Raw genomic sequence first — 16,164 nt, 5'->3', positions numbered from 1 at the left:
TATGAGTGGAACTTGGTATATCTTGTCGTCACAAGGTGAGGGTTCTTAATTGTACCATTACCCTGCAGACAAAGCTATCCATTGTGCAGCAAGCTGAAATAATCCAAGCCTTAAAAATGATTCAATGTTTTGTTGTTTAGCATGTTTCGGAAACAAAGTTCAAGATTTTGTACTTAAGTAAAATGGGAAAATGCACAGAGCCATGTGACCTACTCTGAATTCTCCCTGATATCAAAGCTGATCAGCTTCATTGCTATGGTGATAAAGAAGGCCAAAGTCAAGAAACTTGCTAAAAAGGTTCAAAGGTAACACCTTCACCAACAATGGCAACAGTATCTATACTGACTCTGAGTAGACTCAGTTACCAAGTCTCAGAGGGAGGTATTATAAATGTCAGGTTTTGTAAATAACAGTTCAATGTTATAACTATTCAATTCCAAGGTAGAATGGAACCAGAGATCTAAAGTGTAGCCGATGGTATTTCTAACTGAATATAAGGCTTATGTGATTCAGATTTCTTGTTGTTTGTACCCAAATATTGTCATCATGGGAGAGATAATAAAAGGTTCTATTCTGAACTTTGACAACAGTGTGGAACTGGAGGAACATAGCAAGCCAGGCAGTATCAGAAGAGCAGGAAAGTTGACCTTTCAGGTTGGGACCCTTCGGAAGTGGAAACGGGGAAGGGAGCTACGAAATGAATGGAGAGAGGAGCGATGGGGTTAGGGAAAGGTAGGTGGGGTGGTCATAGATTGGATGCAGGTAGTGGGTAGTGGGGATTGGTTGATGGGAAGGGTAGGGTGGATAGGTAGGGAAGAAGATGGCCCTTTCCCTTCCTCATCCCTGAAGAACGGTCCTGACCTGAAACAACAAGTTTCTTACTCCTGATGCTGCCTGGTCAGCTGTGTTCCTCCAGCTTCACAATGTGCTGTCTCTCACTCCAACATCTGCAGTTCTTGCTGTCTCTGAGATATTCTAAACTGTGTGCGGTGTCAGCGCAAGTTGGGTGTGTATGTATGTGGCATTAAAGGTGGCAGAATAGTTAGTGAGCTGTTAATAAAATATGCAGTATTCTAGGTTTCATTAACTGGGACATAGAATCTAAGAGTGGGGAAGTTCACGCTGAACTTGTATTGGCCACAGTTATAACTTAGCTGGTGTATTGTGTACAGTTCCAGATCTCTCTCTTTAGGAAGGAAACAAATGTATTGGAGAGAATGCAGTACAAGTTTATAAGAATGATTCCAAGGATGAGAAACTTCAATTATGAGGATTGATTGCAGAAGTTGGGACTGTTTTCCTTCAAGAGTAGGAAACCATGACAAGATCTGAGCAAAGTTTTCAAAATCATGAGGGGTCTGGATAGAGTAGTAGATGGAGAGAAACTGCTCCTGCCGTTAAGGGAATTGAGAGACAGAAGGCAAAGGTTTTAGTGTTTTTGCTGAAAAAAGCAAATGCGAAATGAGAAGAACTTTTCAAACAGTGAATGATCCAGAATGCATTTCTAGGAAGGGTGGTGGAAGCAGGTTTAATTGAGGCATTCGGGAAGGTTTTAGATTGTTAAATAGAAACAATCATGTACAGGATTAAGGGAAGAAGCAGGACCCTGCCATCAAGTAGGGTTAAACAGAATCCAAAGTATTCCACACATACATTAAAAACAAGAGGATAACAAGCAAGAAAGTTTGCCCACTCCAGTATAAAGGAGTGAACTTGTGCTTGGAGGCAGAGAACGTGAGTGAGATCCTAAATGAATACTTTGCATTGGTATTTATCCAGAAGGAGGATCTGGAGGATAGCCAGGAAAGCTGACGTTTCGGGTCTGGACCTTTCCTCAGAAATGGGGGAGGGGAAGGAGGCTCTGAAATAAATAGAGGTGGGGGAGGTGGTGATAGAAGTTGGATAGTGGAGCCGGTAGTTGGGAGAGAAGATGGATAGGTCAAGGAGGCGGAGATGAAGCTAGTAAAGGTGAGTGTAGGTAGGAAGTTGGGATAGGGGTTGGTCACTGAGAAGGGAGGGTCGGATAGGTGAGAGAAGATGGACAGCTCAAGGAAGTGGGGATTAGAGTGGGTGCTGGTCTTGGAATGAGATCGAGGTGGGGGGATTTTGAAGCTAGTGAAGTCCACATTTTGACCATTGGGTTGTAGAGTTCCCAGGCGGAATATGAGGTACTGTTCCTTCAGCTTCTGGGTGGCATTGTTGTGATGTTGGAGGAGGCCCAGGATGGACATGCCAACCAGTAAGTGGGAGGGAGAGTTGAAGTGGTTCACGACTGGGCTCCCATCCCTGGACAGTGTGGCCATCCTGGGCTGCCTCCAGTGTCATAATGATGTCACCCAGAAACTGGAGGAATAGCACCTCCTATTCCACCTTGGAACCCTACAACCCAGTGGTCTCAATGTGGACTTTACTAGCTTCAAAATCTCCCCACCCCTGACCTCATCCAAAAACCAGCGGCCCCCTTTCATTCCTGCCTCCTTGATCTGTCTGTCTTCTCTGCCACCTATCCGCCACTCCTTCCTCGCTAACCAACCCCCATTCCAACGTCTCACCGATACTCACCTTTACTAACTTCATCCCAGCCTCCTTGACCTGTCCGTCCTCTCTCCCACCTATCTGCTCCACTATCCACCTTTTATCACTGTGCCCTCCTCTATTTATTTCAGAGCCTCCTTCCCCTCCCCCATTTCTGAAGAAAGGTCCAGACCCAAAACGCAAGCTTCCCTGCTCCTCTGATGCTACCTGGCCTGCTGTGTTCCTCTGGCTCCACACTTTGATATCTCAAAATCCAGCATTGGCAGTTTCTCCCCTCGCCCCCTCGCCCCCTCGCTAAGATAGTCAGATTTGTGTGGAGTGTGCTGAAAAGCTGCAGCATTTTGAAATCAAGATGGAAGTGGTGAAGGATCTCTTGAAGAGTGTTAAAGTGGATAAGTCCCCAGTGGTATTTACCCTAGCTTATTGACAGAGGCGAGAGAGGACATTGCTGGGGCCTTGACCAAAATCTTTATATTCTGTCTAGCCACTGGAGTGGTTCTGAAGGACTGGCAGGTAGCTAATGTTCAAGAAGGGAAATGGAGATACTCTGGGAAACTACAGACCAATGAATGTCACATTGGTGGTTTGGAAGCTAATCATAGAATCCTTACAGTGTGGAAACTGACCCTTCGGCCCAACGAGCCCACACCGAACCTTAGAACATCCCACCCAGACCCATCCCCCTATAACCCACCTAATCTACAACTCCCTGAACACTATGGGCAATTTAGCATGGCCAATCCACCTAACCTGCATGTCTTTGGACTGTGGGAGGAAACTGGAGGATTCACCCCATGTCCTAATTAGGGACAGGCAGCATGGCTTTAGGCAGGGCAGGTCAGGTCTTGCTAACTTGATTTGATCATCATCTTCTCCTCCTAAAAATATTCAATGAGGGTAGAGCAGTGGATGTTGTTTACATGGATTTTAGTAACGCTTTTGACAAGGTCCTTCAAGGTAGGCTCATCCAGAAGATTAAGATACGTAACATCCAGTGTGATTGACCATTTGGAATCAGAATTGGCTTGCACATGGAAGACAGTGGGTATTGGTGGAAGGGTGCTTTTCAGGCTAGCGGTCTGTGACAAGTAGTGCTTTGCAGGGATCCGTACTGAGACCGCTGCTGTTTGTGATATGTATAAATGACTTGGATGAAAATGTAAATGGGTGGATTGTAATTGTGCAGATGGTACAAAGATCGATGGAGTTGTGGATAGCATAGAAGATTGTCAAAGGATACATTGGGATATAGATCAGTTGCAGATATGGGTGGAGAAATGGCAGATGGAGTTTAATCTGGGTAAGTTTGAGCATCTGCATTTTGGGAGATCAAATGTTAAGGACAAGTACAGTTAATGGTAGATCTCAGCAGTATTGATGGCCAGAAGGATCTTGGGATTCAAGCCCATAGCTCCCTGAAAGTGGCACCCTAGTAGTTAGTGTGGTAAAGATAACAAAGAACAAAAAAAAATAAGTACAGTACAGGAGCAGGTCCTTTGGCCTTCCAAGCCTGCACTGACATGCTGCCCGTCATGACTAAAACCTCCTACCCTTCCAGGGACCGAAGCCCGCCCTTTCCATCCTATTCATGTATTTGGCAAGATGCCTTTGTCACTATTATATCTGCCTCCACTACCTCCCCAGGTAGCGTGATCCAGGCACCCACCACCCTCTGTTTATATAAAAAAAACTTGTCTTGTACATCATCTTCAAACCTTGCCCCTTGTACCTGAAACGCAAGATCCCTGGTAACTGACTCTTTCACCCTGAGGAAAAAGTTTCTGACCGTCCACTCTGTCCACACCCTTCGTAATCAGGTCGCCCCCTCAACGTCTGTCGTTACTGTGAGAACAACCCAAGTTTCTACAACCTGTACTTATAGCTAATGCCCTTCATACTAGACAACATCCTGGTAAATCTTTTCTGCACCCGCTGCAAAACCACCACATCCTTCCGGTAGTGTGGTGACCAGAATTGAACCCCATATTACAAATGCGGCCTAACTAAGGTTCTATGAAGCTACATCATTACCTGCAAATTTTTTAATTCAGTGTCCTGATCGATGAAAGCAACATGCTTTATGCCTTGTTGACTCCCTTTTCCACTTGCATTGCCACTTTCAATGACCTGAATACCTGTACACCCAGATCCCACTGCCTATCAGTACTCTTCAGGGTTCTGTCTTTTACTGTACATTTTCCATCAGGATTAGACCTTCCAAAATGCATTACCTCATATTTTTTCCGGATTAAACTCCATCTGCCATCCCCCTGCCCAGATCTCCAAGCGATTTATATCCAGCTATATCGTTTTGACGGCCCTCACCGCTATCTGCAATTCCACCAACCTTTATGTCATCAGCACACCTGCAAACCAGATGGCATGCTAGCCTTTATTGGTCAGGGAATTGAGTAGAAGAATCAGGGTTTCATGTTGCAGCTTTATAAGACTTCGGTTAAGCTACGCTTGAATATTATGTTCAGTTCTGCCGTCACATTACAGGAAAGACATGGAGGCTTTAGAGAGGGTGCAGAAGAGATTTACCAGGATGCTGCCTGATTAGAGGGTATGAGCTATAAGGGGAGGTCAGGAAAACTGAGGTTGCTTTCTCTGGAGTGGCAGCGGAGACTGAGGGGAAAAATTGATAAGTCTATAAAATTGGGATGTGTTAATAGGGTTGATGGTCAGAATCTTTTCCCCTGAGGTGAAGTGTCTAAAACTAGGGGGCATGCTCTAAAATTAGAGGAGGCAAGTTCAAAGGAGACATGAGGGGCAGTGGAACGTGCTGCTAGAGGTGGTGGAGGCAGATATCATAAGGGTATTCAAGGGACTTTTACATAAACACATGAATATACAAGAAATGGAGGGATTTGTGCTAAGGGCAGGCAGAAGGGATTTGTTTCATCTGACGTTGCGCTTGGCACAACATCATGGGCTCACGGGCTTGTTCTTGTGCTGTACAGTTCTGTGTCATAAATCACCATGCTTAGAGCTGGTGCAGACATGTGCATCAAATAGTCATCTCCTGCACCATAACAATTCTGTGAAGTCAGCCTGTAAGGATATGAAAGAGCAGAGCAGAGAAGCAGAAAAAATGCTGACTGTATTGTTTGTGCAGAATATGGGTAGAAGTTTGTATTCTGATTAGAGATCCTAAAATTAGTGAGAGTCTAAACAAGGCTGTAAGCTCTGCTAGGACTTATTCTGAGGAAAGAATCTACTGGGTGGTCTTCATAATGAAAATTGCCCCTGGATTAGAAGCTACCCAGACTGGCAAAGGAAACAGGCTTTTGGGAGTAGGGAATATCTTTGGAGAGAGAATAAAATGGTCACATTAAAGACAAAGTAGATGTTATTCAAATGTCAGAAAATGTGGACTTGAAGCTGCCTCCAGTGACAAATTTGTTAATTTATTGTATGTTTTCTGGTTCAAAGCATGGAAATACTGCCAAGATTCTGATCACTTGTCTTTCTGAGGAGGCTATGATTACCTGGGATAATTCTCTATTTCTGACGTCTGTCAAATTCGGCAGTGGAGTATTTGAAATATCCTGTGTTGAAACCAATTTGGAATGACACCTTTTATAATTCTAAGCAATTGAGTAAACTTCCCTATTTTGAGTATTATTTTAAGCTGGTTTGTCTTAACACAGTTTAAGCTTTTGTTAGAGATAATTAAAGCAGTTGTTCCATATTTTTATTTACTTGGAGGTGCAACTTCAAACTAATTGACAAAGCACGTTTGCTTCATTATTGTTTGAAACCAGCATAAATATTGAGTTTATGGCAGGAAAAAAGTAGCAATTAACTTAATTCTGAAACAGGATTAAAGCAGTGTTGCTACAGAGTGCCAAGCTGTTATGGAAATTTCCTTTGCTGAGGATGCTATTGCTGGTATAACCACCTTTTGCAATGCCATACTCAACCATGAAATATAAGTGGGAGTAATCAATACTTTTTACAATCTTTTGATCACCTTTTTTTTTACTGGTAGTGGTGATGCACATCTGCCCTCCCTTATGCAATACTGATGATCAACTCTCACTGCGAGCAAGTCAGAACAAATTGTCTTCTCCCCCTCCTCCCCACCCCGACACTACTACCAAGCCCCTTAGTTTAGTTAGCCCTGATCTGAAATGTTAAGTGTTTTTCTTAGTAACAAAATACAGATTTAACAAACAAACATTTTTAATCACTGTCAAAGTATAATGTAAATAATGTACTTCTTTGAAAGGACATGATGTGCTGATGTCTGAGCTTTCATCTTTGTGTCTTCAACATTTCATTAAGTTGAAATGGTAATTGCTAAAAGCTTGTAAATACCCTGTCATCCAGGTGAGTTAAATCTGTATTGTTGGCTAGAATTTCCTTTGGTTTCTTTATTTAGTGAACATCTTTTGTTACACCCTGAACATATTATTTCTTTTGCACTGTCCTAACTTTTTTTGGTCTTCAACATTTTTAACTGCTCAACTGTAGCTGCTACTTAGTGTGTTTAATCATAGCAACAAGAATTATTTATGTTCGCACTTTAGACTTAACTGAGTTCCTTTAATATTTTTACAGTCCTTTTTTGTAATTTTGTAATTGATTCTGCTTTGCTTTTCAGAAGGACATGAAAATGAAAACTGCTTCGTTTACCGAAGATATTTTGAATTTTACGTCCTAGAGTCGAAGCTTACAGAGTTTCATGGTAAAGTGATGAAGAAAATATACTTTATCCAGTGAATCAGTTTGCATCACAAATTTAAAACAACAGTATTTGCTTTTGATTACAAGCTAATTTGTGACTGTGAAACTTGATTCACATTTACATCCTTTTTTTGAGATGGTGACATACGTGTTTTGTTAAATATATACGTGATTCATCTAGTCTTGAATTTACAGCCAAGTAGTTATAACTTGTTTTGTAGGACAATAAATAAACCACTTGAGGATCTTGATGTGAGAAACTTTCAAAAATGAGATGTAAAATGCAAATCTGGGAAGCATTATTAACCACCATTAGTTAAGCTACATGTGGAACTTTTGTATCAACGACATGGTCACTTGTCCATTGGCTCCTTGCACTGGTTGCCCCTTTGGTTTCAAGTAGGTCCCACTTTTTCGCTGGTAATCCTGTTACTCTTAATATGCTGATTAAAAAGTGTGGAGGTTTTCCTTGATCCCAAATGCTAAAGATATTTTGAGACCACTGTTTGCTCTCAACTTCCTTTTTAAATAGCCTCCCACTTTTGAAGAGCCTCTCCTGATTTTAATGCGCTGTACCTGACACATCCATCCTTCCTTTTCTTTATCAGACTCTATATCCCTTGAAATCCTGGATTCCCTGAGCTTGTTGCCCTTGCCCTTCCCTCTGAGAGGTACGCACTGACCCTGAATTCCCTCTGTACTACTTTTAAGAGACTCCACCTTTCCAAATACAGACCTTCCTGCAAGTAACTGCACCCAGTCTGTTTTTGCAGATCCTGTCTAATGAATTGAAATTCACCTTTTCTCAAGTTAACACTTAACTGCAGTGCTATCCTTGTCCTTATCCCTTTCCATTAATGATTCTGAAAAGATTGCGGCCACTATCCCCATAATGCTCATCCAATGAATCTTTAACCACCTGCTTGGCTTCTTTCCCTAGCATTAGCTGTAGCACTGCTCTAGTAAGAGTATCTATATATTGGCACAAAAAGTTTTCCTAAATGCATGTTATAAGTTCAACCCTGTCTAATCCTTTCACAATGAAGAAATCTTAGTGTTAGCAAAGTTGAAATCCCCTACAACTGTAACCCTATTTCTCTTGTACCTTTCTGTGATTTGCCTACATAGCTGCTCCTGTGCTTCCCTGTTACAGTTGGGAGGCCTTTAGTATAATCACAGCAACGTAGTCGCCCTTTTGTTTTCATTTTTAAGACCTGTTCAGGTGGCCCCTTTGAAGACTCTTCTTGGACACCCCTCTCCATTACAATGCACTGCCCCCACCTCATTAGCATTGAAGCACAGCAAGTAAGGCTGGTGTATGCCTTAGAGGGAACTTGCAGATGATGGTATTCGCTGCCTTTGCCCTTCTAGGTGGTGGTAGTCATGGGTTTGGATTTGCTTTCAAAAGAACCTTGTAACGTTACTGCAGTGCATTTGTAGATAATATACACTGATACTGAACGTAGATGACAGCTGAAGTCAATATGAAGATTTGGCTGCCAGTCAAGCTGGTTGCTTTGTTCTCGATGGTGGCAGACTTATTGTTAGAGTTGTACTTATCCAGACAAATGGCTGACTTGAGTCCTGTAGATGGTGGACCAGATTTAGAATTTGGAATCGTGTAACTTGCTGCAGAGCTGATCTGCAGGATTGCAATTAGAAACAGAACCTGTATAATGAAGCAGTCTGAATGTTTTTGTTTTTTTTCTTGTCTTTATTTCTTATTAATTAGCTTGGCTCAGAAATAGAAATTGCCAGAATGAATTATCAAATCACTACAGGGTGCAAGTGGAGAGTACCTAGGTTTCCGTGTTTTGCTTATCGATTAGCTCAATATCTAGGAAACTAAAAGAATGCGTATCTATTAGCAATTCATTGATTTGTGCTTTTAGGATCTTTCCCAGATGCACAGCTTCCTTCAAAGCGGCTCATTGGATCCAAGAACTTTGACTTCCTAAATTCTAAACGAGAAGAGTTTCAGGAATATCTGCAGGTACATAAAATTTGGCTTGTCAATGCATTTTAATTTGAGTGCAGTCGTAAGGATGACTTACTGCAGTCTTAAGAGGAAATAGTTCTTCACTTGATGGTTAGTGAACCTGTGGAATTCTTTACCACAAAACCCCATGGAGGCAAAGTCACTAAATATGTCCAAGAAAGTGAAATTCCAAGATTTTAAAAGTGGTAATATGAAATTAAGATAGAGGATCAGTCATATTCACATTAAGTGGCAGAACAGGCTGGAAGGGCTTAATGACCTACTCCTGTTCCTAGTTTCCATGTTTCTAACATGCTTTGAGTGTGCTGAGCATGACTTTTAACTGCTGTGATGTAAACTGTGAAATTTACTTGTATAAATATGAATGTTATTGGTTGAGTTTGCACTTCTGGTTTTTGTGTTAGTAACCAGGTTTTCTGTACTGAAATTGTTAATTAACTTATAATAGTTAATATTTAATAGACAGTGGGAAATTGAAGAGCAAATGTGTAGAGAGATCTTTAGATATATGAAAGAATAGGGTTGTAATAGGATTTTGATTTCCAAACATTAACACTATGTCAGTCAAAGAAATGGATAGTGAGGAATTTGTTAAATGTGTTCAGGAACATTTTCCTTTATATAAATGTACCTACTAGAAAAAGAGCAAAACCTGACCACCTCTGAGGAAATAAGGCAGGACAAGTGACTGAGGTTTGAGTTGGGGAGTATTTTGGGACTAGTCATCATAACTAAGTTATGAAAAAGGATAGACCTGATCTAAAAGTTAGTTCTTAATTAGAGTAAGGCAAATTTTAATGGTATGAGACAAGAACTTTCTAAAGTTGATGGGAGATTGTTTGAAGGTAGAGGGACGACTCTCATGTGGGAAGCTTTCAGTGGTATGATAATGAGAGCTCGGAGATATTATGTTCCCGTTAGAATGAGGGATTAGGCTGGTAAGAGTAGTGAACAATGAGGTTCTAGTTAAGAATAAGAAAGATCGTATATTAGATAGAGACAACTGAGATCAGAGGAATCTCTTGAAGGACATAAAGAGTACAGGCATTCTTAAGAGGGAATCAGGAGAACGAAGAAGGAATGTGAGATGACCTTATCTGCCAAGGCTAAGGATAATCCAAAGATAATATACAAGTACATTAAGAGCGATTGATCAACTAGAGAGAGAGAGAGAGAGAGAAGGACTCCATAAAGATTGACGAGGTTGTCTCTGTTGGACTTCAGGAGGTGGGAGAGATAGTAAATGAATATCGCACTTCAGTTTTTACTTTGAAAAAGGAAATGGGAGCTAGAGAACTCTGAGAAATAAGTATTTATGTTTTGAAAACAGTTCACGTTACAGAAGAGAAAGTGCTGGAAGTCTCAGAAAACACAAAAGTGGTTAAATGTCCAGGACTAATCAAATGTATCCCAGGACTTCCTGCATAGTTAGAGAAGAAATTGCAGGACGCCTAATAGAGGTATTTGTAACATCTGCAGCCTCGTGTGAGGTTCCAGAGAACTGAAGAGTGACTAATGTTGTGCCTTCATTTAATAAAGTCTGTAAGGAGAAGCCTTGTAAGCTTGGGATCAGTGGTGGGTAAATTATTGGATGTGATTCTGAAAGATAGGATATACGTGCATTTGGAGATGCAAGGAGTGATCAGAGAAAGCATGGTTTGGTGTGAGGGAAATTGTATCTCTCAAACTTGTTTGAATTGTTTTTAAGGAAGTAGCCTAAAAGATTGAGGGTGTAGTGGTAGACTTTATTCACGTGGACTTTGGTACAGCCTTTGACAAGGTTTGGCACGATAGCTTATTTAGTAAAGTTAAATCATGTGATTCAGAAAGACCTTGCCAATTTGATACAAAACTGGCTTGATGGTTGGAGACAGAGGCAAGTAGCGGAGGCCTGTGACCAGCGATTATTCCACATGGATTGGTAATGATGCACATTTGTTTGTCATTTATATGAACGATTTGGGTAAGAATATAAGAGACATGGTTAGTAAGTTTGTGGATGACACCAAACTTGGTGATATTATGGACAGTGAAGGAGGTTATTGAAGATTACGAAAATATCTTGTTCATTTTGGCCAACAGGCTGTAGAGTGGCAAATGGAGTTTAATTTGGATAAATGCCAATTGTATGTTGGTAAAATGAACAAGGGCAGGACTTAGGCAATTAATGGTAGGGCCCTGTGCGGTGCTAAGGAACAGAGACCTAGGGGTTAAGGTACGTAATTCTTCAAAATTTGCATTAGGCAGGGTGGTTAAGGAGGTATTTAGTATACTTGTCTTCATTGCTTAGACCATTGAGTGTAGGAGTTGGGACATCGTTGTAAGGTTGTACAGGATTTTGGGGCCTCTTCTGGAGTACAGTATTGAAGAGGTTTCAGAAAAGATTTACCAGAATGTTGCTAGATTGGAGGGTTTGAATTTTTTAAAAATTGGCGGGGTAGACAGGGACTTTTTTCACTAGAGCATAGGAAGTTGAAGGGGGACCTTTATAGAGGTTTATAAAATCATGAGGGGCATTGATAAAGTGAATAACAGGGGCCTTTTCTCTAGGGTTGAGGGTTGGGGGGGTGGTTCAAAGCTAGGTGGCATATTTTTTAGGGTGAGAGGAAAAAGATTTTAAAAAGTACATGAAGGGAAACTTTTTTTTTACATCGGTGGAATGAACTGCCAGAGGAAGTGGTGGATGCAGTTACAACATTTAAAAGACATTTGGAGAAGTACATGAATGGAAAAGGTTTTGAGGGTTATGGACCTCATGCAGGCAAAGTGGACCTACTTTAGTTTAGTTTGGGAACATGGTCGGCATGGACTAGTTTAACCAAATGGTTTGTTTGAATCCTCGCTATTACTCTGACTGACTGTATTGTGAGTATTTCTCTAGCCTTGGTGACTTACATCAGAGATGATTTCTGAAGCCTGGCTGTGGAGTGAATGGTTGTGCATTGCTAGTCAACTTTTGTTTATTTAGATTATTTGACAACTGTGCATGTTAAATCATTTGTCCTCAAAGGTTTGTTACTGTATTGTGGATTTTTCTTTTAACTTAAGGGTAATGCCCATAGCTGAGACAGATTTTTAGCTTAACCTTTAACTTTAAGTGGCACAGTCTCATTAAGTTTTTGGAACAGAATGGCTGTTGAGGACAATGCATCTGACACTAGAATGATAGACAAAGTGAATTAGATTGGATTGAAAGCTGAGTACAGTTAAGTTTGTGTGTGTTGCATTCAGGAAGGAACGATCACCGTTCCAATCCAGAAGTTAAAATGTCAAGTGATTTGAACTTACAGACTCTGAGGTGTGGCTATTATGAGTGGTGTCTTGGAACTGTACGTGGAATCATTTTAGGTATGATATAAAAGTTATTCTGTTGCTTTTCAATTTATGAAAAATGTCTTGAGATAAATGGGTTATACTTTTTTATACTTTTACTGTGAATGTTAATTGTCTCAACCCACCTGATGTTATTACGAGATGAGTCAAATGTCAGCCTGCACTTACATAGGTCTTTCTATTACTGCAATTGGTGTCACATTTAATTTGCAACAACTAGCTTTAGTGTGCCTGTTTTATTACATGTTATCTGCTTTATATCATGTTTATGTTTTCCCCTTTTATTTTACTATTTTGGCTGTTTACCCTAAAAACTATACTTCTGAATTCGCATGTTGAAACAAATCTCTCATTGGTAACAGCTCAGGAAGTGATTCTTATCCCTTTTCTTTTGTTCCTTTATTCTAAGATTTCCTTTCTCCATGTCGTGTTATCTGAGACTTCTCTTTGAAATTCAAACTTCTTTGACCTGTTTCTTCTCTTGTAATTCGTGATTTCGTTTTTCATTTTTAACGGACTCAGCCACTTCTATCATTGACATTTCAATTTTGCATCAAAATGATGGGTAACCTTTTAAACACCTCACTCTTTTATAGTTCCTGTATTTATTTCAACATTCAATGTATTTGTTAACTTGCTTCAAACTTATTGAAAGATGAAACAATCCACTTGTGCTTTCTATTCCCAGAAAAGCCGAAGCATTTTGTAAGTCCAGTTGTGTAAAATAGTCAACAACACTTCTGTTGTATGTCCATGCTGCCACATATTCATTTATTCAAAGATTCTTCCTAAATTTAAATAAGTCCTATTCTGCCGAGAGTAGGACTTTACTATGATCTCAACTAAAGGTAATATTTAACGTGACAGATTCTAGGTTTTGACCTGACTTGGTAAATCATAAGTTTAACTTTTGCAATTGCGTACTGTGGTAGTTATCACTGGCGAAACCATCCAGATATTGTGACAATGAATGAATGGGCACTGCGCAACAGTCACCAGACACAGACACTCCCTCCCTGTGGAGGAACACTTCAGCTGTCAAGGACATTTAGCCTCGAATCTCTACGGCAGACTTCAGGATACAGAACAAAGCAGAGTCACTGAGCAAGGCTGTTAGTCAAGTTTGGTATCCATGAGGGCGGCCTCAAATGGGATCTTGGGTTCATGTCACACTAGAGGTGACCCCACCACGATGTATACACTCAAACACTTGCACATAGATACACGCTGTGATAATACTCTCACTCACACTAACCCTGTCTCACACACCTGTGTGCATGTGCGTTTTCTTGCACGCAGGCCTCGTGCACACGCACGCATACGTGCACACGCATGTACCTATGGAGTGAATTCGTATTAGCAGATTTGTAATTGCAAATGCTTTCTATTTTCTTCAAAAAAACTTACTTACATTTTGTAGACTGTTGGTGTGGCATTTTGTAACTTCCTACTTTGGAAATAAAACTAGTCTGACTCCAAGTTGAAAGATGTAATGGTGGTGGAGACTGGTACAATTACAACATTCAAAAGGCATTTAGATGCGTATGCATATAGGAAGGGTTTAAAGGGATATGGGCCAATTGATGGCAAACAGGACTACATTAATTTAAAATAATATCTGGTCAGTATGGGTGAGGTGGATTAAAGGGTCTGTTTCTCTCTCTATATCCCTGCTGTAATACCTTCGGTACTGCATCTATGAGATGACTTTCTGTACCTGTACACAAAAAAATGGCCAAACAGATTAAAAACAATATCAACTCCAAGTAAAATTCTTGGATTAAAATAGATTCTTCAACTTTTGAGGTAAAAATATCCCTTTGACGTTTGCTTCTCATGATCAGTATCTTGAGAGACAACTGACATGTAACTGACTAAAATTTGCGAGGTGGAGTTGAATTAACATTTCGGCAGACATACTCTTCCATAACAACTTTGTGTCTTAATTGATTTCCAAATGTTCTGCTTCCCACCATTATTAGCTGGCAAACAGTTTCTGCTTTCACCAGACAGACAATGTTACTTTGCCATTTATTTACCATCACATGGATAAAATCCTGGAATACCTGCACCACTTGGTCTTCAGCGGCCCCAAGAAAGCAACTCACCATCACCGTCCGAGGCAATTAGGAACGGGCTCTAGATTGTACTGAAAATCTTTAATAGCTCCCAATACAGTGAAAACAAGCAATTCATTTTGCAGCTGATTATGTTGGCTGGTCTGGGGCCACATTTTTTTAGGATTAATTTTTAATGAATTGGGGTAGTTGTTCATTTGGAGTGCTGAGAAGATGTCTGACTTTTTTCTGAATTGAAAGGGGACATTTTCCAAAACCACTTACTGGAAATCACATGGTTTAATCTAAATGAGCAGCCACAGTCGGTGGTTGCTGGATTTGAGTTGTGGTTAGCAAGATCTGTGCCTATTTTGATATTGTTGAGAATTCATTTGAGGCATAGCGGCTGTGAGTTGGCAACTACCCAGTTCATCCTCTACCTTTCTGTGAAAACTTCTTTGGGGGTCCATTGTTATAACTGAAACACTGATCTATTTGTTCTCTTGAAAAAACCTCTAACAGATCATTTCTTGACGATTACTGACTGAACTGCATCTGTAAAGGTTCCATTGACAGCTGTCCATGTTTAATTATGCCGATTGACGTGTACCAGGAGGCCAACTGAAAGCCATATTGAACATTTCCTGCTTTATCGTTTTGTTTCAAAGGCCATCAGTCATTGGCCAAAGTATTTTCTTTCAAAATTAATCACTGCAGAGAAAGTTTTAATTTTTTTCCCTTAATTTGTGTGTGGACGTATTTCATTGAGTTAAAATTTATATTTTTGGATTCAATCTGTAAATCTAATTTAAGTCTTTTTATAATCAATTGTGTTTATTACAGAAATGTTTTGTCTAAACTTTAATATTAAAATTTACTGCCAGAAATTGGGTAAAGCATTTAAATTTACATTGTGACTAGTGAAGTAGTAGGACTAGAGCAATACAGTGCAACTTTACAACCTCAGTCATAACATGCTTTAGTTCGAGATAAGTTTCTGGGGCTATGTTCAGGCACATAATGGCTGATGTTATGTAATACCACTTCTTGTGTCCTGCATGTTTGGTTGAAGGACTGTTGTTTTCAATAATTTGAAATGGATAATTCTCCTTTACTGTTAATTTAAACATTGAAAGATTCACTTGATTTGGCTAAGTAATTGAAATGCTTGGCAGGGTCGGTGCTTCACAGGGTAAAAGCATTTTAAAACGAAATTTTACACCAAGCCACAGAAGGAATGATTAGGATAGCTGGCCAAAGCTTGATCAAAGAGGAAGCTTTTAAGAAGTATCCTAAATAAGGAAAGTAGCAGGAAATTCCAGACCTTGGGCCCAATGCAGTTAAAGACATGGTAGGTCAAAGTCTGGGGCTGTCCTGAGTCGTGGAGTGCAAATGTTTTGAAGGATTATAAAACTGACAAAGGTTATGTAGATGGGGAGGGACAAGACAATTGGAGGAATTTGGAAATGAGGATGAGAATTTTAAAATCAAAGCGTTAGTTATTCAGAGGCCAGTGGGGGTCTGCAAGTTGAGGGAGTATAATTGAAC

General features: G+C 40.3%; 1 protein-coding gene across 13 annotated transcripts in view; it reads left to right on the top strand.

Moving 5' to 3' along the window:
* The window catches only part of snx14 (sorting nexin 14), a 234,146-nt gene that overhangs the window by 134,095 nt on the left and 83,887 nt on the right, over window positions 1-16,164 (top strand). For 12 of the 13 annotated variants that reach the window (XR_009446141.1, XR_007248056.2, XR_007248055.2 and 9 more), the window contains 2 exons: window positions 7,145-7,228; window positions 9,120-9,220. Coding sequence is in view for 9 of the 13 variants with exons in the window: in XM_048535544.1 (XP_048391501.1) it covers window positions 7,145-7,228; window positions 9,120-9,220 (185 nt within the window). In the remaining 4 variants the exon portion in view is untranslated. The remainder of the gene's footprint in view (window positions 1-7,144; window positions 7,229-9,119; window positions 9,221-16,164) is intronic. The other variant, XM_048535539.2, reaches the window with a different exon arrangement.

The sequence above is a fragment of the Stegostoma tigrinum genome, chromosome 9 (assembly GCF_030684315.1).
Source record: "Stegostoma tigrinum isolate sSteTig4 chromosome 9, sSteTig4.hap1, whole genome shotgun sequence".
NCBI classification, from domain to species: Eukaryota; Metazoa; Chordata; class Chondrichthyes; order Orectolobiformes; family Stegostomatidae; genus Stegostoma; species Stegostoma tigrinum.
Note: the sequence above shows the minus strand (reverse complement) of the source record. Positions and strands in the feature narration are given on the sequence as shown.